Source organism: Staurois parvus, unplaced genomic scaffold, assembly GCF_062004578.1.
Source record: "Staurois parvus isolate SC_StPar_1 unplaced genomic scaffold, SC_StPar_1.0 ptg000216l, whole genome shotgun sequence".
NCBI lineage: Eukaryota > Metazoa > Chordata > Amphibia > Anura > Ranidae > Staurois > Staurois parvus.
The window spans coordinates 608,026-632,853 of record NW_028318012.1 but is presented as its reverse complement, the minus strand read 5'-3'; the positions used below and the strand labels follow the sequence as shown (position 1 = coordinate 632,853).

Below are 24,828 nucleotides of genomic sequence, written 5' to 3'. Positions count from 1 at the left end.
GCCACCTATCGAGAGGGTGCCCCCTCTCACCACTACTGTTCATTCTGATGTTTGGACCACTTCTCCATAGACTTCATTCCAATCAAGATATTAAGGAGATCTTAGTCTCAGGACGCGATTACAAGATTGTGCATACGCGGACAAAATTCTGCTATTCCTGTCTGAACCCCGTCTTACTCTACTCAATATGCTTAAGGATTTTGCACATTTCCAGAATATTTCGAATTTAAAGATTAACTTTTCCAATTCATACGCTCTGAACATTTCCATTTCCACAGAATTGGTTTCTTTCTGCCAATCACATTTTCCCTTCACCTGGAAAGCTGATGCCATCACATACCTGGGTATTCAACTTCCAGGCGACCTTTCCGAACTCTATCAAAGAAACTTTCTTCCTGCTCTCCGTTCTATTCAATCTGACATACAGAAATGGCATTTACCCTTCTTCTCCTGGTTTGGAAGGGCAGCCATACTAAAGATGAACATCCTTCCCGTATCCTCTACCTGTTACAAGTCCTGTCTATCCACCTGCCCCCCGCATTTTCACTCTTTCTAGGGTATCTACTTCCAGCTTCTTTAGAATCACAAACACCTGCGTATCTTTTTCTCTCGATTGGTGCTCCATAAATTCAGAGGTGGGATTGGGCTCCTAGATTTCCAAAAATATTAGTGGGCTTGTCATCTCTTCAAAATCATTGACTGGAATGTCCACTCATCTACTAAGGCCTGGGTGAATCTGGAAGATTCTTTTTCGCAAACGCCCCTTGCTTCAACTTCCTGGCTTACTGTAAAACATGTCCCCACTTTTCACTCACCCATTCATAGGGCCGACCCTGAAAACCTTCTACTCAGCTTGTAAGACAGCTACCATCTCCTCTATACCAAGCCCACTGACCTCCATACATTTGAACCGTGAATTCCTGCCAGGCATGCAGGAAAATTTCCTTGCTGGAAACTGGCCCCATCGGCATATGTGTGCCAAGCACTTTTTCATAATGGTCAGGAGGTGACCCATATATCCCTAGCAAAGTCCATGCAGAATCAGACCCTTCCTTTTTAGGTATATCTCCATATAAGGCATTTTCTTCATACCCCAGCTCACCTCCATAAATGGAATCGACCTCTTACTCACTTTGAGACTATTTACTCCAAAGCTGAACCTCAACAGCACCTAGTGTGAACAATCTTTTATTGTTCAGTAAGCTCCACAGTCACTTCCAGCTTGCTGAGCGTGTGAAAAAGACTTAGCCATAGTAATGACAGCCTCGGACTGGGAACAGATTTTTACTTACGCTCATAAAGGTTTCGTTAATGTTTCCACCCAGGAAAATGGGTACAAATTTTTTCTCATGCTGGTACAGGACCCCCACGAGGATTCATCGGTTCAATGCCTCAGTGTCCAATAAATTATGGAGATGTGGTGGGGTGGTGGGCTCTCTTCTATATATTTGGTGGAATTTCCTTTCTATACAACCCTAGTGGACAGAAGTGCATCAAATTACTTTCTCAGTCTCCACCCTTGCCCTCTAATACTCACCGGCCCAACTTCTCCTTCACCACACCTCTCTCCCCAGAAGATCTTAAATCATTAGCAATGCACATAATCAATGCTGCTAGAATCTGTATTCCGGTCCTTTGGAGTTCCACTTGTGCCCCGATGGTCCGTGATTAGCTTATCCACCTTGGAAGAATTGCAGACATGGGAGAATTGATTGCAACGTCCCACAAAATTTTCACACACCTGGTCCTGCTGGACTTACTTTCAAACCACCTCGGAATACCATATCCTTATGGGCACTCCCCCCCAGCCAACTACCTGTTGGAGAGCTCAAGTAGACAGTAATGCCTACATGCCCACATGTTATCTTTATGTCCTTTTCATGCCTCATATCTAAATACCCCTACTTGCCGATGGGCGCAAGGAGGTGACATACCGTATATAACAGATGGCCTTGGTATTTTCCTTAACTTAATGGTTTCTAAGTGCTGCATGGTCTAGTCTACACCCCTCCCCCTCCTCTCCATTGCTTTCCCATACCTGTCCTTCCTTCATCCTTCCCCCATTGTACATTCATCTCCTCCCCCTCATTTCCTTCCCCCCCCCCCTTTTTTTTCTGTCTTCCTATCCTTCATGCCCCCTTTTCTCTCATCTATGATTTTTCCTCCTTTCTTTCTGTACTTTACTTCCTGTGCTTGCTCCACGGCCAATTTCTATGACACCCTCCTCTCTGTTCTCTTGGCTGAAACTATTCCTCTTGCATCATAGCTGCCCCTACCTACACATGCTCTTGGTCTACATCATATGTTTCAAGATTGCATATGATGCTCAGACCATTGTGCCTTCTATGATCACTGTGTATACAATGTACTAATTCTTAAATCATTGTTCCTGCTCTGTTTTCTTTTTTCAATAAAAACATTATGGAAAAAAAGCAAAAACCTGGATATTAACCTTTATAGATAATAACACCAGATATTGTTGATTGAGGGAATATCCTATTATCTGATTGTCTTCAGGGGATCAGAAAGGAATTTTTTTATCCACTTGAGAAATTGGACCATGCTTTATAGGGTTTATTTTTTGCCTTTCTTTGGATCGACCGTGGGTCTAGGGTTAGGTATACTGAAGTTTTCTATTTGATTAGTTATTTATTTTTTCATTATTGGTTGAAGTAGATGGACATGTGTCTTTTTTTAACTTGGCTAACTATTTGCCTTTGTAGAGTCAATGTTCTCCTTTTACATAAACTGTCCCACACAGACAAAGAGCTCCATTAGTTTGAAATACCCTGTGCTATTTGTAAAAATATTGTTAAAGAATATATCATACCTGTAGCCCTTTTCTATCACCCATTAAGCTTGGCCAAATACTGCCAATGTTTACATTCCTTCCTCGTGACTTATTTTCAGGACATGGGCTACAACAAAATGGCCACTGAGCAGGGGCGGACTGACCATTTGGAAACTCAGGCACTGCCCGAGGGCCCGGTGACAGTAGGGGGCCCCATGAGATGCCCCTGGTACCTTTTTCATAGGTTTTTTTGAGTTTGGGCAAGGACACAGGGACCCCATGATCCCCTATTGCCCGGGGGCCCCATGAGTTGTCAGTCCGCCCCTGCCACTGAGTCTCCTTCTTCAAGGAAAACTAAAATGATAATCTTTTAGCTGTCAGCCTCAGTGGCCATTTTGTAATTGCACTGCTGTATTTTAGGAGAAATTCGTAACAAATGGTAGACTTCACATGATACTGCTTAAGCACATTTAACATCTCAAAATGTTCCTTATAAGATAGAAAAACTTCAATTTTTGAGTCTAAGCCTCAAAAAGTTTTTTTTTTAAAGTGAAAATCCATGTCAAGTCACAACATAACATGGGATCTAAAACTTTAAGACTTGTGGAGTTCTGACACATGTATACCTTTATCCTGCACAAGGCACATAGCATGATTACTCCCTGCACAAGGCTTCATGTGCATGATTACTCCCTTTATACCTGCTCCATCCCTTTCAACCCCCAACCATGTTCTAGGTTTCCTTGTATACAAGTATTGTTCCACACTATCTTGAAGTCATAAGACTGTCTTGCTTATATGCAGTGTCACAATTGGTTTGTACAATTCATTTTCTTTGAATCTACAGAGCTAGAGAAGATGTCTCATCTTTACTGCAAAGAATTTTGTGACTTTCACTCCCATAGGCTAATGCACACATTCTCCTTAAGTTCCCATGCTGACGTGTATTTTTTGTAGACAAAAAAAAAGACATACTTGTGATGAGATAATGGTAGTTCATATAAGTTCAGATGTGCTCTATATGGTCTCAGTATGATTTTACTGGCAAAAATTTAGAAAAGGTAGATCGTTGCATAGTGGTGGTCTGTAATTCTGTATTTAAGACCATATTTGGGTTAATAGAAAGGGTTCCTGGGTAACTCTATCAAAGCATATGCCAGCTATTTTTGTGATGGGAAAGAACTTGAGGTGGGACCCTACATCAGTGACTCATTAGGTGTGGAGAAATGGTAGAAGAAAGAGAGAGCAGATGTCAAAGCAGGACAACAAACTGATTCTATGAGTTAGGAGTCCATCATTCTTTAGATTCTAAACTTTGCTACACATACTTACAAAGAGCCAGTTGATTCAGGATATGGAAATACTTAAAAGTAGTGTGAAACAGAGCTTACAATTAATATAAACAATGGGAAATAACCTTGAACTGTGATGCCTGATGGCAGGTTTAATTTGTAAAGCATTATGAGAAGTACCCTCCTCTGGCTGTCTCTTCCCAACAGGCTTTGCATGCGTATGTCTAACTAATGCTATGCGTCACTCTATCCGTTTCAAGGAATTATGAGCTGACGTAAAACCTAATGTTAGATGGGGTCAAGGTATGTTGGGAAGCCCACTTGTACTGAATGAAATTAAGTGTTGCCCATGACCATTTGCAAGATCCAAGTTCTCCAGCAACTGGTACATTGTGCTACTTTGAACAGTCGACTTCTATTAGCAGAGGGGATAGAGAACTATAGCAATCAAGGCGAGTTTTTATTATCCTCCCCAAATAAATTACACCCCTAGTGGCTAGCCAACCAGTGGAGTAAAGGGCTTGCCACAGACAGTACATCTTCCATTAATCCAACTTCACATCAAGCACGTCATCTCATCTCTATGGCTATCTTCCTTGTGGACTTATTACCTACATAGGTGCCATAACCCCTCATAATTAATATAGTCTTACTGGCCCCGCCTGAGGCTTTAGGATAGGTGTATGTGGTAGTTAATCCAAATCAAGGTGTCAACTTGCATGCTTTTCAGATATAACAAAGTTTCCATTCCTGTAATAAAATGATACACAGCGCTCATAAAAGATATGTAACAATCACGCTGAAGAGCTTGTAAAGAAAGAAAGTAAAAGATCTCACGCATTATGCCTATTTGCATACCAATGGCCACAATGGTGGAGGGACCAGCACAGCTGTGTTTTGAAGTGCGATTGAAAAGAACAGAATTGAAAGTTCTATGCAGCAGCATTCCACGCGAGCATCCCGTCTTTGTTTAGTAAACTAAATTGTGAAGGAGAGCGCTTGCCTCTTTTGTGCGCGAGCTGGGAAATACGCCTACCTCACTTACTTGGCCGCATTATCTTAATAATATCGGCTTCTTTTTTTTTTTCCTCTCTCTCTGTACAGCATATACAATATATATTAGCGTGCTGGATTGTGGAATAACGGAAGCAAAGCTTATATTCATGGGCCCATTTGCATACTCAAACCCAGATTGAGCTTTGATGCCACACAGCTGTGATATGACTGCACCAAATTTAACATCTGCTAGCAAAATAAAAGCCCAGAAAAATAAAAGGAATTAAGACTCTCTATCGTATTGACTTCTGCATTATATACATATTTTTCCCAAATTCATATTAATACAGTTAAATAACTGGAGGTATTAGGGAATTTAGTTAGTGGAAGAATTAATAGTTAAAGAGAACCTACCATTTTGCAGTAGACAATGTTCTGCAAAGGAGAAGAAAGTCTGAGGTTTCAAAGTGTGAGGTTGAGATGTTGTCACCTTCAATGGATGGCTGTGCTAAGAGGTTAGGTTGAGAGGGAGTTAGGGTTTCAAGGCACCACTGCTCTCCTAAGATGATCAGGAAAAAGATAGAGCTATACGATAACAGAAAATTTCTAATCTCACTCCTTCTTCACAACAGGATATCAGAAGAAGATTGTTGATAAGCTACTAACACCTTGTTCTTCTTTACGTTAAACTCATGTCCCGCCATGACAAGATGTATATATAATGATGAGGGTATAGAAGAGATGACTTGAGTTTAAGTTAACATTTTAAAAATACATTAGTATCTAAAATATAGAAAAAACATTTTTATCTAACTTTTTCCATTTGCAATATCATGATTATTATAGGATGATAGTTCCACTTTAGGGTAAATGGCTGACTCCAAAATACAGCTAAACAGTCACCTAAAAAAATCTAATTTGAGGTTTGATTTTGATTTTCTAAATCAAAATATTTAATGTGAAAGGCAGAGGAGCAAGTTCCCCTACAGCTGTTAATACTTACTGTTCCCTTCACTCTTCCACCACCCATTTCAGTTTCTGGAATGTGGAGGAGAAGTCTTATATATGCAGGAAATCATATCTTGGGGCTTACACAGGGCTAAGGACAGGGCTAAATGCCTTAGCAGGCAATCATAAGCACCCACATTGCAATATGGGAATAAGGGGAAGTAAGCCAAATCTTTCCCATACTGGAAATTGCCAGGTATGTCACTTTCTGACTGTTGCTCTCACAGGCGAAAAAAGCAAAAGGAAGGTATATAATGCATTTACAGTTAAAATATGTGTGAACTTTCTTAGCTACTGAAATATTTTGTAATATTTTTAGCCAATTTTCCAATCCAGACATCTCTGCCAGAGCCAGAATGTGACCTAAATTTTCTCCTGCAGTTAAAGAATAACTAAACCCAAGAATGAACACGTAATATTTTGCAGTTTATAGCCCTTTGACGTGGAAGTACCCCCCTGTACACGTTACATTAAAGTGGCATCATCAGAAAGCATGATATCATGCAATCAAAGCATGATGATGTCACTCCAAAGTAACACGTAGAGGTGGGACTTCCAGTTGCTACATCCGGCTCTGGCTATGTCCCTTCCAGTACTCTACATTTGGTATTTGTAGAGCACGCTGGCTCCAGGAACTAGCAGACTGGCAACACTCTTAGTAATTAACACAGCCTGGGGTGCCAGGATGGGGCACTTTACAATGTGTGCAATGTTTTATTGCTTATTCTGAGTGGTTTGAATGAATAAAATTGATACACTATATAGCGCTTTTTTTCCTTTGGGTCTTCATGGTGTGATGCCTTTGTAGAGAAATTGAGTAGGGTGTATGGTGGAGCAAACCAATACTATACAAATTGCCTGGGTTGTTGTGAAAGGAGAGGCGTATCCTGTGGAATGATGATAAAATGCAAAGTGACCTTCTTTTTAATTAAAGGGGTCAATCCTATCTGGTGAGTGCGCATTGGTGAATGGTCTCACTGGATGCATATGCATGGTTTTGGCGGAGAATAAGAGATCATACCTATCAGAAGAAAGTCCTTGTCTGCAAGTTCACGTGGAGAGACTATGAACTATGTATGAACTGATATGTATATTTATGGTTGCACAGAACTGTTTATTGACACTATATTGCATTACTTTTTATTATTGATGTTTTTATGTGACTCATTGCTATATTTGAATTCAAGCACATACACTTTAACACAATATTTATTAGCCCCCCCACACACACACACACACTTTATATTTATCATGATGTAATAAGGATACAGATATGTTTGGAATCCATATCAGGACAGCAGCCTAAAGTGACAACCAGCCCCTCTCCTTACATAAGGTGGAGGCAGGCAGAGGGTAGAGGACTAGTCACTAGTATTGCCTGCAGCTGATCTTTACCCATTACCGACTTACCATGCCTTGTTCTAAACCATGTCTCTGTGTGGGGGCAGCCATCTTGGTAGACACAAGGCTTTGCTTCCTCATGTCAGAGCCTCCAGAAGAAAGAGCAGTGAGCAGCACAACAGCAACATCACAAAATCTCACTCCAAATCATCTGAGACTAGTGATCAGAGCCAGCAGTGCTTTAGGTCTCGAGTGCCTTGTCACACTCACATATCAAGAAGTTCATATTTATGAAAATAAATTCAAGAAACAAAAAAACATTTTATTTAGAGTACAGTTTAGGCACAATCACCACTTCTAGATTTTCCCCTATACCAAAACACATCTTTACTTTTACTTTTAGGTCCACTATATAAAATTGGTGAGGCTCTGGAGCAGTTTTTAAGTGAAACTGTATTACTGGTGCACATGAAATGCCACAGGGAGCAGATAGGGGAAGTCTAGAAAAGGATTCCTTTTCCCTTCATTGTGTGACTAAATACAGTAAGTACACATCTTAGACCATTTAAACTGGTTTTAAAGGCTCAAGGTTTTTTTATCATGCAGCATTCCCCCCAGTACTCCCTAATACTCAACGAAGCCCCTTCTCGATTCAATGTTGTTCACGGGAGTCTCGGCTATCCCGGGACTCCCTCTCCCACTGCTGTCAATCATAGTCAGTGAACCAATGAGAAGAGAGAGGGGCAGGGCCTAGCTACGTCTCTGTGTGTGAATGGACACACAGAGCAGCGGGTGCCCCCCATAGCAAGCTGCTTGCTATGGGGGGCACCTAACAGGAGGGAATGGACAGGAGCACCTACGGGGTTCCCCAGAAGAAGAGGATCTAAGCTGCTGTATGCAGAACCACTGCACACAGTAGGTAAGTATAGACATGTTTGTTATTTTAAAAAAATGTTATCCTTTAGAATTGCCTTAAAAACAAGATAATTCTAGGGTGACAAATCCCCTTAAAGTGGTTTGAAATATATTCCATATTCGCTCAGATACAACCAACTGTTGTTTATAATTCTTAATGTCAAGATACTGAAGTGGAAAAAAAAAACAGTCACATGATAGTCAGTCAGTAGGATGAAAAATAAATCAAAACTGCATTTTGCCAATCTGTACAGTGGGACATATTGGAATGTCACAGCCAATACTCTTTGGCTCGCGTGGTATTTTGCAAATGGAGCCAAAATCCCATAGCAAACTTCATTCCCTGACAATATCTGATATTTCGAGTACAAAAATATTGTATATTTTGATAATTAACTGAATAGATCATATAACATTAAGTCAAAATATTACGCTCTACTCAATATTGTTTAAAAAGACATTTCTTTGATTTTGACCCAGACATTATCAACATACGAAATTTGGAGTTCCAAGAAAGAATACATATTAATGACTAAATCTTATAACTGGGATGCTCATCATGTGTGTCCGAAATTTGCTGGACAATATATTTCCTAATTTGTTCACTTGGATATTTCATCTAAGGGTGAGGCTATTTTATCTAAGATGCTAGTAGCTTCTCTAGGATTTTAGTGGTAAACTCTGTTCCGATCTCTAAGTCTTGTTCCCAACTCTACTCAAATTTAAAACCAGATTGATAAAGAGATGAAGATGCAAGGTAAATGATGTTGACGGTCTATTGTTTACACAAGAGTTCAAAAATCATTGTGATCATATTTCAGACCTCCTTCTGAGAAACTGCAGATTTACCAATGACCTCCACTCCTGGATTGAATGGGGCTCAAATAATGCTGTGTGCACCATTTAGTGAAGTTGTACTTTTAGACTAGGCTGGGCAATGACAACCTTCTGGGGTGGGGGTGGGGGTCCGTGACAACCTGGACTCATAAGAAGTGGGTTCAATAATGCTGGCCATCCTTCAACCCAGAAGAATAGTGGCATCTACAAGTGGTAAGAAATTACTGCAGGGGGTAGCTCAGGTTTAAAGGTGAGCAGTGCAGTAAAAGCGTCTTTTTTATTTTTAATTTTCCTGGGTTGTTATTTTTATTTAAAACATTTTAAGTGGAATTTTCCTTTGAGGAGAGCTATAATGCTTGAAGTCTTCTGGCGCTGGCTACTATGCATTTGTGTTGACATTCAGATTTAAACTGTGAAGACTCATTGATATATGAGGCAGGCCTTGCTCTCCTCTGAATAGCAACCTGCGGTGGAATGCAGACATTTGAAAGGCGATTTGTTGCCTCCTTCCCACCCATTTTAAACCTGTAAATGCTGCACCAAAGTGCTGCAACAGCATGCATTACACACAGTTGTAGGGTGGTCATGACAGGGCCCCATACACTTAAATGGGTTGCATTTTGCGGTGGTACCGCTTGTGTGAAGAGACCTCCCCTCACTTCCTGTCCCAGTGGCAATGTTGCCACCAGAACAGAAAGTGGAGAATCTCTAATGGGGAGATGGACAAACATAAAAACCCAATTTGTGTTCTAGTTTCCTTTTTTTTTTTTTTAAAGTGAGTTAATTGCTGTCTATTTCTCTCTTGGAGATTACCCCTCATCTTCTGCCCCAATACCACCAGAGATCTCCCCAGCAGGCCACAGAGGTTCTATTCCTCCCATAGTGTTTCCAAAAAGCAACCCACAAAAAATTGGGGTTAGAGTTACATTTTAACATACCTGATATAAATACAGTTCAAGGTGTCATGTTCCTACTCACCTGCAACCCTATTCTGTTCTCATGTACTACAATTTTATATACTCCAAAAAAAAATTTGTCATTACCAGTAAAGTGCAGGCACCTCATGTGCTAAATAAATAAATACTGATAAATATCAGTGTTTATCTTAAAACTAGTTCCTTTGTGTCTAGGGAGGACCTCGCATCCTCAGTCCAGTCTGTGTTCAAGGCCCTAACGTCTCCCCCAAGCCCACCCCTTTCTGGCACTAAAGTCCATCCACTCCCATTCAACTGTCTATTGTTTATGGACATTTGTGGATGTGACAGTTTTATTTAAACATAGCTTTATTTTTAGTGTTTCATTGTAGGTCCATAATAAAGGTCAAATCCACCCAAAAACCATTAAGGTGGTTAAAGTCTAGTACACATGATCAGAAAATCATACAAAAAATACCGATTTCGAAATGATCGGGCGATGATCTGATTATTAGTATACAGCTTGCGTCCAACATTTTTTTAAGGGACAAGCACAAAAAATGTTCTCGTACCATACCAGATCGTACGATTTTTGTTTAATCAGTAGTTTGTAAACACAAATACATTACATCGTTTCCGAATTTTCTTTCTGTCGTACAAGAATTTTTGTAACTTTAGTAACCTCTCCACTTTCGATATGAGACTAGCATGCAAAAAAATAAAAAAAAAAGGATGATCATTTATCCAATATTCTCAACGTGTGTATGGGGCTTTAGGTAAGGGCAAATCACACTGTGACTTTTTATTACAGTCATAAATCTCCATTGTCTGCTGTGTATAAAAAAGTAAGGAATCACACAAAACAATTGTCTCAAGTGAGAGATAAAATGAGTGGTGAAGTCCTTCATATTCGGAACCATAAACCAACCAAAAGGAGAAGACCTGATTTATGGTAAAGTCCGTACATCAAGTCTTTGATTTTGCTTGGTTTATAAAAAAAATGGCAAGGAGGATGATTATTATTAATATTATTTTACAGGATTTACGTACAGTTGCAAGAAAAAGTATGTGAACCCCTTGGGATTACGTGGAGTTTTGCATGAATTGGGCATAAAATGTGCTCTGAACGTCATCTAAGTCACAACAATAGAAGAACACAGTCTGCTGAACATAATATTACACAAACATTTGATGTTTCCATGGTTTAATTGCACATAACATGTAAACATTCACAGTGCAGGGAGGAAAAAGTATGTGAGGTCCTAGCTTAATGACTTCTCCCAGAGCTAATTGGAGCCAGGAGTGAGCCAACCTTGACTCCAATCAGTGTGATGATATTGGATATGTTGCTGACAGCTGTCCTGCCCTTAAAAAACACACACCTGTTTTGGGTTTACTGGTTTCAAGAAGCACTGTCTGATGTGAACCATGCCTCGCAGAAAAGAGCTCTCAGAAGACCTACGATCAAGAATTGTTGACTTGCATGAAGCTGGAAAGGGTTACAAAAATATCTCCAAAAGCCTTGATGTTCATGTGTCCATGGTAAGACAGACTGTCTACAAATGGAGAAAGTTTAGCACTGTTGCTACTCTCCCTAGGCGTGGTCGTCCTGTAAAAATGACTGCAAGAGCACAGCGCAGAATGCTGCATGAGGTAAAGAAGAATCCCAGAGTGTCAGCTAAAGACCTACAGAAATCTCTGGCACATGCTAACATTTTTGTTGACACATCTACAATAAGGAAAACATTAAACAAGAATGGAGTACATGGGAGGACACCACGGAGGAAGCCATTGCTGTCCAAAAAGAATATTGCAGCACGTTTGAAGTTTGCAAAAGAGCACCTGGATGTTCCACAGCACTACTGGCAAAATATACTGTGGACAGATGAAACCAAGATTGAGTTGTTTGGGAAGAACACACAACACTATGTGTGGAGAAAAAAAGGCACAGCACACCAATATCAAAACCTCATCCCCACTGTAAAACATGGCGGAGGGAGCATTATGGTTTGGGGCTGCTTTGCTGCCTCAGGGCCTGGATGGATTGTTGTCATTGATGGGAAAATGAATTCCAGAGTTTATCAAGACATTTTGCAGGAAAACGTATGACCATCTGTCTGCCAACTGAAGCTCCGCAGAGGATGGGTGATGCAACAGGACAATGACCCAAAGCATACAAGTAATTCAACAAAACAATGGCTGCAACAGCACAGAATACGCCTTCTGGAGTGGCCCAGCCAGAGTCCTGACCGCAGCTCGATTGAAATGCTGTGGCATGACCTTAAGAGAGCGATTCACACCAGACATCCCAAAAATATTGCTACATTAAAACAGTTTTGTGAAGAGGAGTGGTCCAAAATTACTCCAGATCGTTGTGCAGGTCTGATCTGCAACTACAGGAAATGTTTGGTTGAGGTTATTGCTGCCAAAGGAGGGTCAACCAGTTATTAAGTCCAATGGTTCACATACTTTTTCCTCCCTGCACTGTGAATGTTTACATGTTATGTGCAATTAAACCATGGCAACATCTAATATTTGTGTAGTATTATGTTCAGCAGACTGTGTTCTTCTATTGTTGTGACTTAGATGATGTTCAGAGAACATTTTATGCCCAATTCATGCAAAACTCCACATAATCCCAAGGGGTTCACATACTTTTTCTTGCAACTGTATATATCAGTTTGTGCAACACTTTACAATATAAAGGGGGACAGTACAATTCCAACACAGTTTAATACAAAAGGCATAGGAGGGCCCTGCTCATACAATCTAAAACAAGGGGAAGGTGGTACAAAAGGTAATAGCTGCAGATGATGATCTGATGGAGCTGACCCAAATACAGTTTTTAGGTGGAGGTGAGGTAGGCTTCCCAGAAAATATTCAGAGATTTCAGGAACCGCTTAAAGGCAATGGTGATGATTGCAGCAGGTAACAGGAGTTAGTAATTTAGGTGCAGATGGATTTGTGCAATTGGACAGGCGAAACCAACAACTGATGAGTGCAGCTGGTGGGAGGAGTTAGCAACTCATGTGGAACCTGATGCCTGCAGATGGTGGGAGGAACCAGGAACGCAGGTGCAGCCTGATGCCTGCAGATGGTGGGAAGAACCAGGAACTCAGATGCAGACAGATGCCTGCAGATGTTGGGAAGAACCAGGAACTCAGATGCAGCCTGATGCCTGCAGATGGTGGGAGGAACCAGGAACTCAGATGCAGACAGATGCCTGCAGATGATGGGAGGAACCAGGAACTCAGATGCAGACAGATGCCTGCAGATGGTGGGAAGAACCAGGAACTCAGATGCAGCCTGATGCCTGCAGATGGTGGGAGGAACCAGGAACTCAGATGCAGACAGATGCCTGCAGATGGTGGGAGGAACCAGGAACTTAGGTACACATGGATGCCTGCAGATGATGGGAGGAACCGGGCACTCAGGTGCAGATGGATGCCTGCAGTTCGTGGGAGGAACCAGGAACTTAGATGCAGACAGATGCCTGCAGTTTGTGGGAGGAACCAGGAACTCAGGTGCAGACGGATGCATGCAGTTGGTGGGAGGAACCAGGAATTTATGTTTAGGCGGATGCCTACAGTTCGTGGGAGGAACCAGGAACTCAGGTGCAGACAGATGCCTACAGTTCGTGGGAGGAACCAGGAACTCAGGTGCAGATAGATGCCTGAAGTTCGTAGGAGGAACCAGGAACTCAAGTGCAGACAAATGCCTGCAGTTGATGTGAGGGACCAGGAATTCGGGTGCAGATTAATGCCTGCAGTTGGTGGGAGGAATCAGGAACTCAGGTGCAGACTAATGCATGCATTTGCTGGGAGAAGCCAGAGACTCATAATGCACATGGATATTGGATCGACCTTTAAATGAATATTTTAACATTTCAAAATATAAGCATGTGTTCCATTACTGATACTTGTGTAGCGTGTACAAAACCTGCGGTGTTATAAATTGCTGTTTGAAATATCCTAATTTTTGGATTTCTGTGTAGGCACACTGGACAATGAAAGAGCCACCTGTTAATTGCTAACAATGTGGCATTTGTTGCTCTGTGCCAATATTACAGAAGTCGCTTTTGGCTCTCTCACTATGTAGCACTGGCTACAGTCTTGCACATGGATCTGTGATTGTATAAAAATCCAAATTGTGGAAAGCGCTTTATTTATTCCACTAAATCTCCTCTATATTAATGTTTATGGCACCATGCATTTATATTAAATTTATTCTGATGGTGACAGATGTACATTTAAATAAATACAGTATAGTGTTTTTTTTAAAGAACAAGTGTCCTTATTTAAAGTACAGTCAAGGTAGAAATTTCCAAACTCACAATAATATCACTTTCATGTAAGGAAAATTATGACACCATTACCTGAATTTTTAATGGCAATGGCAGCTGGGCAACAAAGGAAATTCTGTAGGGGATTATCTCACCACAGGAAAGAGATATAAGATGTAACCAACATGTTTTTTTAGTGTGCAAAGTTTTGCATGGAAATTATCTTTTATAATTTTATAAGCCAAAAATAATGGAAACATTCTAAAATATCACAATGGAAGGTGTGCAAAGATGACAAATTTTGAAAACATATTAGACTATCTTGAACACTTACCTAGTGATTTCCTTTGCTCACTCTTCTTTTCTCTGGCCTCTGGTCCTGGGTGTAATAGTTCTGAACTTGCAGATTTACGAACGCTAAATCCTAGCAGTGGATGTGGTGCCCTTGTTTCCTAAAAGACACATACATTGTACTAGCATTTTAAACAGCAGAGAGTCATATGACAAAAGGCTTCAATCCCACCCAGAAACCAATCTGGAAGCCTGGTAAATCTAGCTGCAAAAAAAAAAATAGAGGCAAATGGACAGGACTGCATGGACACAGTACAATTGCAATGCTTCCTATAAAACCTCTGCACTTCAGGCCCCGTTCACACCTGGGCATAGCAAAAAAGGAGTTTATGCCAATGCACTAAATGTGCAATGCGCTTGGTGATGCCATTATTTCTTAATGGCACCCCATACACGGGTATCAGTTACATGTTTTGCTGCACATTTTCCACAAGACAAACACCTGCAACACAATATATACTTGGCTCATGTCCAAAATTTGTAACATGAACTTCTTTAGCGCCTTTTTAGGAGTGGTGTGAGGCCCATTCAAATCAATGATGCCGGTCCAAAAAATGCGCTATAAAAACGCCCCAAGTGAGCTCAAGTGTGAATGAGACCTCAGTGTTTGATTTCTTATTGCTTTGTGTTATTTTGTAAACCTCCACAATGGTTATACTTTCTTTCCTTTAATAAATCCCAGGCAGCATGTTGCTTAAATTTTCTATGAAGCACAAATCCAGACTGTCCATATTTTTATTACTATAACAAAAAAAAATTGGTAGTTATTTTCCATTGTGGTTAATGAATCAATGGAAACAATTAAAAAGTATTATTTTTATGAAGAAAAAGATGAGTTTATAACATTCCAATGCGCACAGTTGGGAACTCGTGTTTGGTTTTAAAACATATTTAATTTTTCTCAGAATGATTAAAAATTGGACATAAAAGGATAAAATATAAAGTAAGGAAATAAGCCAGGATGGGGATAAATCCTTGGAGAAAAGTTGCCAATTTTGTAGATAATTGAAAAAATCTTTTAACAAAACTCTCACTTGCAAGGTAAGAATTACTAACTTTCAACATGATTACAAAAGTGCAAGGCCATGAATGAAGTGAATGTTCCATATCAGCTGCATAATTCTTGAACAAATAAAAATTAGGTGCTGGATTTGGAATATCAGTAGCCCGATCAGATCACATGTGATAAAAAACAGTAGCTCCACCGAGGCTGCTCTTGACAAAAAACAGGGTGTCCCTCAAACAGGTGACCAAGACTCATTTCAAATTCACTGTCAAATTTAGTTTACAAATATTTTATATTTTGTATAATAACATATTGTATATATAGTTAAATATGAATAGATACAGAATTATATTTTAGTTAATATACCATTACAGTATATGAACTGCACTAAGGTACCACAATTGTTTTCAAACTGTTAGAGGGCCAGTTCACACCACAAAAATGCACTCCGGATGCTTTCCGGATATTTTTGCTTACAGTTCACACCACACTCCGCCGTTCCGGTGCAGTTTTGATGCAATTTGCTATGTTCCAGTACAGTTCTGTGCAGAAAAAAATGCAGCATGTTCTACTTTTTTTTTTCTGCACCAGATACGGACTGGAACTGACTGAACTGGTGTGAACTAGGGCCAATGGAATACATGAAAAACACTCTGCTTGCATTTTTGATGCAGAAAAAATGCACTGGACTGCATCTGGTGGGAACTAGCCCTTAATATCTGTTTTATAACCCTGAAGATGGTGGATATCCCCCGCCAGCCAAAACACGTTGGCTGTTCTATGTTATCTTTCTGTGAGCCAATCTTAATACTAAAACCTTTTGGACTCTCAGACGTTCCATTTGGCGCTCTCATTGGACTTTGTGCTCCCACTTTGAAGGCACCAACTTGTACGATTCAGATCAGGGAAGAGAGAAATTAAGCTGAATGTATAGTATAAGCTAGAGAATGAAAAGCTGTGATCAACATTCAGTATAGTACAGGGCCACTTTCACATGGTCTGGAAAGATCAGAAGCTGTCACAGTGGGAAGCACAATTTCCTTCATTGGCAAGGGGGTGGTGGAGGAGTGAACTAATGCTCAGGCCCCATCTGACCACATGAACTGGAATCAGCTACAACTCCTGCACAGAAATGATCTCTCCATGCAGGATGCCTTGTTGACATTTTTCACATTGATGAACTTGGTTCAAAAAGTCATGCCACATATGTGTAAACAGTTCACAGGTCCTCTTTACTGGTGAATGTGATGTCAGACCACTGCCCTTTTCACCAACAGGTGACAAAAGACTGGTCAACCTTTCACCACGCTGTCACTTACGCAAGAATGCTTCTCCCAGCCCCACACTGCACAAAGATTCTCCAGTTCGCAGAACTGCAATCTAGGTACCTGCAGCCTGAGAGCGATTGTCACTGGGTTAAGTTACTTATTATTATTATTATACAGGACTTATATAGCGCCAACAGTTTGCTCAGCACTTAACATTATAGAGGGAGACAGAACAGTAACAATACAGTTCAATACAAGAGGGATTAGAGGGCCCTGCTCCTTAGAACTTACAATCTAGGAGGGAAGGGATAGTGGTACAAGAGGTAATTAGCTGTGGGGGATGGAGTGGTTGGGGGAGTAGGGGATTCCAGTAGTTAGCCGAGGTCAGGGTAGGCTTCCCTGAGGAGATGAGTTTTCAGAGTGCACCTAAAAGTGAGCAGGGAAGGCGATAGCCTGATAGCTTGAGGTAGGGAGTTCCAGAGGATGGGTGAAGCCCATGAGAAATCCTGGAGACGAGCATGGGAGGAGGAGACAAGGGAGCTAGAGAGTAGGAGGTCTTGCGAGGAGCAGAGAGTACAGGTTGGGTGGTATTTAGAGACAAGGTCGGTGATGTAATTAGAGGAAGTGTTATGAACGGCTTTGTACATCAGTGTTAGTGTTTTGAATTTTATCCGCTGGGCAATTGGAAGCCAGTGGAGGCATTGGAAGAAAGGGGTGGCAGATACAGAGCGGTTAGTAAGGTGAATGAGTCTGGCAGCAGCATTCATGATGCACTGGAGTGGGGATAGCCTGCGAAGAGGTAGGCCAGTGAGGTGGGAGTTACAGTATTCAAGGCGTGATATAATAAGGGAGTGGATGAGTTGCTTAGTGGTTTCCGAGGTTAGGAACGGTCATATCTTGGAGATGTTGAGGAGGTTGTCAGTGATTGGACCTGGGGCTGAAAGGACAGATTGGAGTCTAGGATTACACCTAGTACCCTGGTACTAAGAGCTCAGTTTTGGAAAGGCTGAGTTTGAGGAAGTAGAGTGACATCCAGTCCGATATGTCACTTAGTAGGCTGGTGATCCGATCTGAGACTGAGGGGGTGAGGTGAGGGGTAGAGAGATAGATTTGTGTGTCGTCGGCATAGAGATGGTAGTTGAAGCTGTGTGAGTTTATCAATTGGCCAAGGGAGGAGGTGTAGATGGAGAAGAGGAGGGGTCCAAGAATAGAGCCTTGAGGGACCCCGACAGAAAGAGGGAGTGAAGGGGAGGTGGCAGCATTATAGGTAGCACTGAAGGAGCACTGCGATAGATAGGAGAAGAATCAGGAGAGAGCGAAGTCTCTGAGGCCAAGAAAGTGCAGTTTTTTGAGGAGGAGGAGATGATCAACCGTGTCAAAAGCCACAGAGAGGTCAAATAGTAGGAGTATAGTATAGTGGCCATTGGTTTTGGCAGTTAGTAGGTCATTGGCGAGTTTGAGTAGGGCAGTTTCGGTGGAGTGTAGGGGGCGGAAGCCGGACTGTAAAGGGTCGAGAAGGTTGTTGTCGGTGAGATGGGAGCTTAGGCGATTGTAGACTAAGTGTTCTAGGAGTTTAGAGGTAAATGGCAGTAGGGAGATGGGTCTTAGTTTGTTCAAATCGGAGGGGTCCAGGGAGGGTTTCTTAAGTATGGGGGTGATGTGCGCGTGCTTTAGAGGGGAGGGGAGGGAAGGTACCGGTGGAGAGGGAAAGATTGAAGATGTGAGTGAGGGAGCATAGGATGGAAGAGGAGGGGGACCTCAGGAGTTGTGAGGGGACAGGGTCCAGGGGGCAGGTGGTGAGGCGGGCTTCGAAGAAAATCTTAGTGACCTCTTTGGTGGTAGTGAGGTCAAGGGAGCAAATTGTTGAGGGGGTTATTACATAAGCAATTAACTATTTAAATTGCCACCACCTGCTTTTGCCAAAAAGCAGGAACATTTTACAAGCTTAGCAACAACAATTATAAAAAATAGAAATACATCTGAAGTGGCTCTGACCCTGGAACAGTAAGTGGGGCCTCACGTCCATAAATAAGACGGAATACATTTAAAACTTTACAAATGGACTATGAGGTGCCCCAAGGAGTAACGCACAAATATAAGAGGGAGAGTACCTCCCCAATAACCTTTATTATTAAAAAATATTTATACATATTAACAATACATTAAAAAACAATACAACAATGCCACAAGAAACTATTACTAACATACAATAGCCTGATCCTACATTATATTGATCCTGGAGCAATTGCTCTGAACAGATTCAATTTAGAAGTGGAAAGCAATTCCTCAAAATATTTCGCAGGAAATTACACCTGCTTCTTCAGGAGAATAAAACTGCTAATTGCAAATGAAACATACAGAAAAACATATATCGACATTCAAAATACATAAATATGACATATACCATATGTACATATCCATTTTATTCTGTGATAACACCTGATACATACAGGCAAACTGTATGAAGATGGATGGTACTAGCTCCAGAATTCCCATAAATAATATTATTGAATCAGTCAAGGTGGAAAAAGCCAAGAGGTCATCCTTGAGTGCAGAAAATGGGTGTACTCCTTGTGCAGGTGTGGGGAGTGTATACCAGAACCCACACTAAACTCCAAAAGGGAGAAATTAACCTACACAGCTGTATGTGATATATATCCCAAGACCATCAATGGAATTCAAAAATGGCAGGGAGGTCATTAGACAGGAAGGTGCTCAGCCACGATAGTACAAAAGGTTACTGCTGAACATAGAGCACTCCAATAAAGATGATATATATATAGTGACTTCTTGTTAAAGTAGATAGTGGGTAAATAGAGCCAATTCCCCAGATCTCTATCCTGTTACGAAAAAAGAATAGTGACTTGAGCCATAAACGGACAAAGCCGCTCCTTTTTTTATTTCCATTGATGGAATCCTGGGCAGATAGGGGAAGGAGCACTCTGGTGGGAAACTAGATTATCCCCCTTCTAGTGACTGTGCACCTTACCTGAAAGAACAGGAGCCAGATCCCCTGCTCAGGAAAGGAAAGTTACCAGACTGCTGGGTGAAGAGGAGTTCATCTCAGGCCTGGGGTACTGTACCTCCAGGTGCTGCAGTGGAGAAGTTGTGAATAGTTCAGGAAGTTTGTCCTCAGATTTCTGTTACTCTTGGGCATCCTATGCACCCCTTTACCCTATCCAAGTTCAATTTCCTCAATAAAGAAACAGAACCAATGCTGAAGGCTTGATTTCCTGTCTGTGGATGAATGTTTTGTGGAGAATTCCCATTTACTGGCTGTGCAGGACTATAGGGGGACCCAAATTCAACAGCAACCCCCAAGGGGGTAGTGCTACAGATGTATGTTTTTCTGTATGTTTTATTTGCAGTTAGCAGTTTTAATCTTCTGAAGAAGCATGTATTATTTCCTGTGAAACATGTTGACGAATTGCTAGCCATTTCTGAACTGAATCTGTTCAGAGAGATTTCTCCAGGATCAACATAATGTAGGATCAGACTATTGTATGTTAGTAATTGTTGCTCCTGTCATTGGCTTTTATATTTGCATTAAAGGAAAACTCATACAATTGAGCGCAGAGAGACCACTCCAGGTGGAAGCATGTGAACGGTTGATCATGAGCTCACCACTGCTGCCTTGTTAATCATTTGCATGATGAAAAGAACTGAAAAGAATAGGCGCTGTGGAAAATGCTCTTAGTCAAGCACCTTAATGAAGGTGCATCTTTATTAAGTGAGATAAAGTAGTAAATATAATAAAATTTGACCAGTCTGAAGTGAACAGTGTGACTCCAAAGGACGGCCCGTCCGCTCTGAAGGGAGCTGAGATTGAAGAATGCTCCTGTCCACTTCGAATCACGTCGTGTCAGCATACCCGCGTCCCGTGTGGCGTCATCACGGCAAGCGAAGGGCAGAAGGCAATGTCCGGCGTCGACTTCAGCTGGGAGTGTATGCAGGGTTACCAAGACGGCATGTTTTGCGCAGTTGAGCTTTGTCAAGTCTCTGTTAACCCTGGCCGATGGCCATTATATAGAAGACCATTAGAGGGAAGGCTGACTGAGTGTAATTAGCAGGGGATGGGGTGTCAATCAGAGCGGACGGTTCATCCTGATGCATTGCTAAATACAAATTCAAATGTAAAAATTGCAAGTTATAGAAAGTGATGCCAATTAATGGAGTGATATGTATAAGAACACTATTGGAAGACATGATATACTTATACATATCACTCTATTAATTGGCATCACTTTCTATAACTTGCAATTTGTACTTTTAAATTTGTATACCGGCGTCCCAGGTGGCGTCATCACGGCAAGCGAAGGGTGGAAGGCAGTGTTCGGCGTCGACTTCAGGTGGGAGTGTATTCAGGGTTACCAGAGACTTGACAAAGCGCAACTGCACAAAAAATGTTGTCTTGGCAACCATGCATACGCTCCCAGCTGAAGTCGACACCGAACACTGCCTTCCGCCCTTCGTTTACCGTGATGACTAGAGATGAGCGAATTATTCAAAAATTCGATTCGGCTGATTCGCCAAATTTGCGGGAGAAATTCGATTCGATGCGAATTTATTCGCTGCGAATTTAACTTATTTAAAGGGTTTCTAGGCTTCAGAGAGCCTTTATATTAGTGCAGAACACTGTACCTTTAATTTAAATGCCCTTGGAGTCTGCTGGGGAAGAGAAATAATACTGTCAGTCAGTATGACATGCAGATGAGTGCCGTCGATCTTAGAATCACCGCACACTTCACTCATTTGGGCAGTCACGGGGCACGACGAAGAAGAAGAAGAATGAAAAGAAGAATGAAAAGAAGAAGAAGTAGAATGAAAAGAAGAATGAAAAGAAGAAGAAGAAGAATGAAAAGAAGAAGAAGAAGAATGAAAAGAAGAATGAAAAGAAGAAGTAGAATGAAATGAAGAAGAAGAAGAATGAAAAGAAGAATGAAAAGAAGAAGATGAAGAATGAAAAGAAGAAGAATGAAAAGAAGAAGAAGAAGAATGAAAAGAAGAATGAGAAGAAGAATGAAAAGAAGAATTAAAAGAAGAATGAAAAGAAGAATTAAAAGAAGAATGAAAAGAAAAATGAAAAGAAGAAGAAGAAGAATGAAAAGAAGAAGAAGAAGAATGAAAAGAAGAATGAAAAGAAGAAGAAGAAGAATGAAAAGAAGAAGAAGAAGAATGAAAAGAAGAATGAAAAGAAGAAGAAGAAGAATGAAAAGAAGAAGAAGAAGAATGAAAAGAAGAATGAAAAGAATAAGAAGAAGAATGAAAAGAAGAATGAAAAGAAGAAGAAGAAGAATGAAAAGAAGAATGACAAGAAGAAGAAGAAGAATGACAAGAAGAAGAAGAAGAATGAAAAGAAGAAGAATGAAAAGAAGAATGAAAAGAAGAAGAATGAAAAGAAGAAGAATGAAAAGAAGAATGAAAAGAAGAAGAAGAATGAAAAGAAGAAGAAGAAGAATGAAAAGAAGAAGAAGAAGAATGAAAAGAAGAATGAAAAGAAGAAGAAGAAGAATGAAAAGAAGAAGAAGAATGAAAAGAAGAAGAAGAAGAATGAAAAGAAGAATGAAAAGAAGAAGAAGAAGAATGAAAAGAAGAAGAAGAAGAATGAAAAGAAGAAGAAGAAGAATGAAAAGAAAAATGAAAAGAAGAAGAAGAAGAAGAATGAAAAGAAGAAGAAGAAGAATGAAAAGAAGAAGAATGAAAAGAAGAATGAAAAGAAGAAGAATGAAAAGAAGAAGAAGAATGAAAAGAAGAAGAAGAAGAATGAAAAGAAGAAGAAGAAGAAGAATGAAAAGAAGAATGAGAAGAAGAATGAAAAGAAGAATTAAAAGAAGAATGAAAAGAAGAATTAAAAGAAGAATGAAAAGAAGAAGAAGAAGAATGAAAAGAAGAAGAAGAAGAATGAAAAGAAGAATGAAAAGAAGAAGAATGAAAAGAAGAATGAAAAGAAGAATGACAAGAAGAAGAAGAAGAATGACAAGAAGAAGAAGAAGAATGAAAAGAAGCAGAAGAAGAATGAAAAGAAGAAGAATGAAAAGAAGAAGAATGAAAAGAAGAATGAAAAGAAGTAGAATGAAAAGAAGAAGAATGAAAAGAAGAATGAAAAGAAGAAGAATGAAAAGAAGAATGAAAAGAAGAAGAAGAAGAATGAAAAGAAGAAGAAGAAGAATGAAAAGAAGAATGAAAAGAAGAAGAAGAAGAATGAAAAGAAGAAGAAGAAGAATGAAAAGAAGAATGAAAAGAAGAAGAAGAAGAATGAAAAGAAGAAGAAGAAGAATGAAAAGAAGAAGAAGAAAAATGAAAAGAAGAATGAAAAGAAGAAGAATGAAAAGAAGAAGAAGAATGAAAAGAAGAAGTATTCCAGTACAGCAAAAAGTGTATCTGCAGAGAGCTCCGCTATTTCTGACAGTTCTCTGACAGTTCCTTCACATTTACAGCGGTTGAAACATTGTATCTATTTATTTCCGAATAAAAACATCTGTATCCTAAATGGAAACAAATAGATACAATGTTTCAACCGCTGTAAATGAACTGTCAGAACTGTCAGAAATAGCGGAGCTCTCTGCAGTGACACTTTTGCCGGCTGATCGGGAAAAATTAGATTCGTGCACCCGAAGTTTGCTAAAATTCGGATTCGATGCGAATCGAATTTTTCCTGAAATTCGAAACGAATTCCACTTCGCCAGGTTCGATTCGCTCATCTCTAGTGATGACGCCACCCGGGACGCCGATATGCTGACACCACGTGATTCGAAGCCGACAGGAGCATTCTCCGATCTCAGCTCCCTTCAGAGTGTACAGGCTGTCCTTTGGAGTCACACTGTTCACTTCAGGCTGGTCAAATTTCATTATATTTGCTACTTTATCTCACTTAATAAAGATGCACCTTCATTAACGTGCTTGACTGAGATAATTTTCCACAGCGCCTATTCTTTTCAGTTCTTTTTATATTTGCATTGCTTTTTAATACATAAATATTTTGTAATAATAAAAGCTATCGGGGAGGTATTCTCCCTCTTATATTTTTAATACTAGTGTTTTGTGCGTTACTCCTTTGTGCACCTCAAAAGTCCAAGCGTAAAGTGTTTTCATGTATTCTGTCCAATTATGAAAAATATATGTCTGAATACACACTGTCACCACAGACAGGTATATTCAGAGGTTTATACTGTACTACAGTGGCACTCTTCATGAGACAAGGATTTTTTGAGTTTGCATTAGCACCTTTGGAGACAATTTTAATACTTTTCAAAATATAGTTTAATAATGAAAAGGTAAAAATGGTGCAAATAAAATATTTAAACAGATTTCAGTTCATGAGGAACGTGGTATATTGGCTCTCATAACTTGACGGGTCTTCATTTGCTTGATGGTACATGAGAGCTGCCAAAATGTGGTTGCATTTCATTTTTATGCACTAAAAGGGGGGTGTGGACAGAGACCATCTGACCAATCATCTGGTCTAAGGGGTGGTTGCTGGGATGTCACTATGTTTATGACCAAGTCCCAGATAAGGTCTATTATAAGTATTATAATCTCTGAATACCTACAGATTACAGCCTGCAATTGTGCATATTATTGTCCAGCACAAAATTAGCTTCAGAATGAATAACAATATGACAGGTTTCAGATGTCTGCATTACTTAGGAGCCTAAGGGGCTCCATTGGTTCCCCATACTGTCTAATATAGGGTTCGTTGGGCTTGAAACATTACAAATTAATTGAGGAAAGTAAATACGTCTTTACTATGGCCATGCTGTTATTATTTCATGAGTTACGACATATACTGGTTTAGAGTCTTTACTAATAACCAGTTAATAAGGAATG

The 24,828-nt window shown here is 40.3% G+C and overlaps 1 protein-coding gene across 1 annotated transcript in view; it reads right to left on the bottom strand.

The window, feature by feature from the left end:
• ARHGAP15 (Rho GTPase activating protein 15) overlaps window positions 1-24,828 on the bottom strand; it is a 778,695-nt gene that overhangs the window by 346,534 nt on the left and 407,333 nt on the right. Inside the window, exon 9 of the mRNA XM_089679020.1 lies at window positions 14,711-14,828. Within this exon, the coding sequence (XP_089535146.1) occupies window positions 14,711-14,828 (118 nt within the window). The remainder of the gene's footprint in view (window positions 1-14,710; window positions 14,829-24,828) is intronic.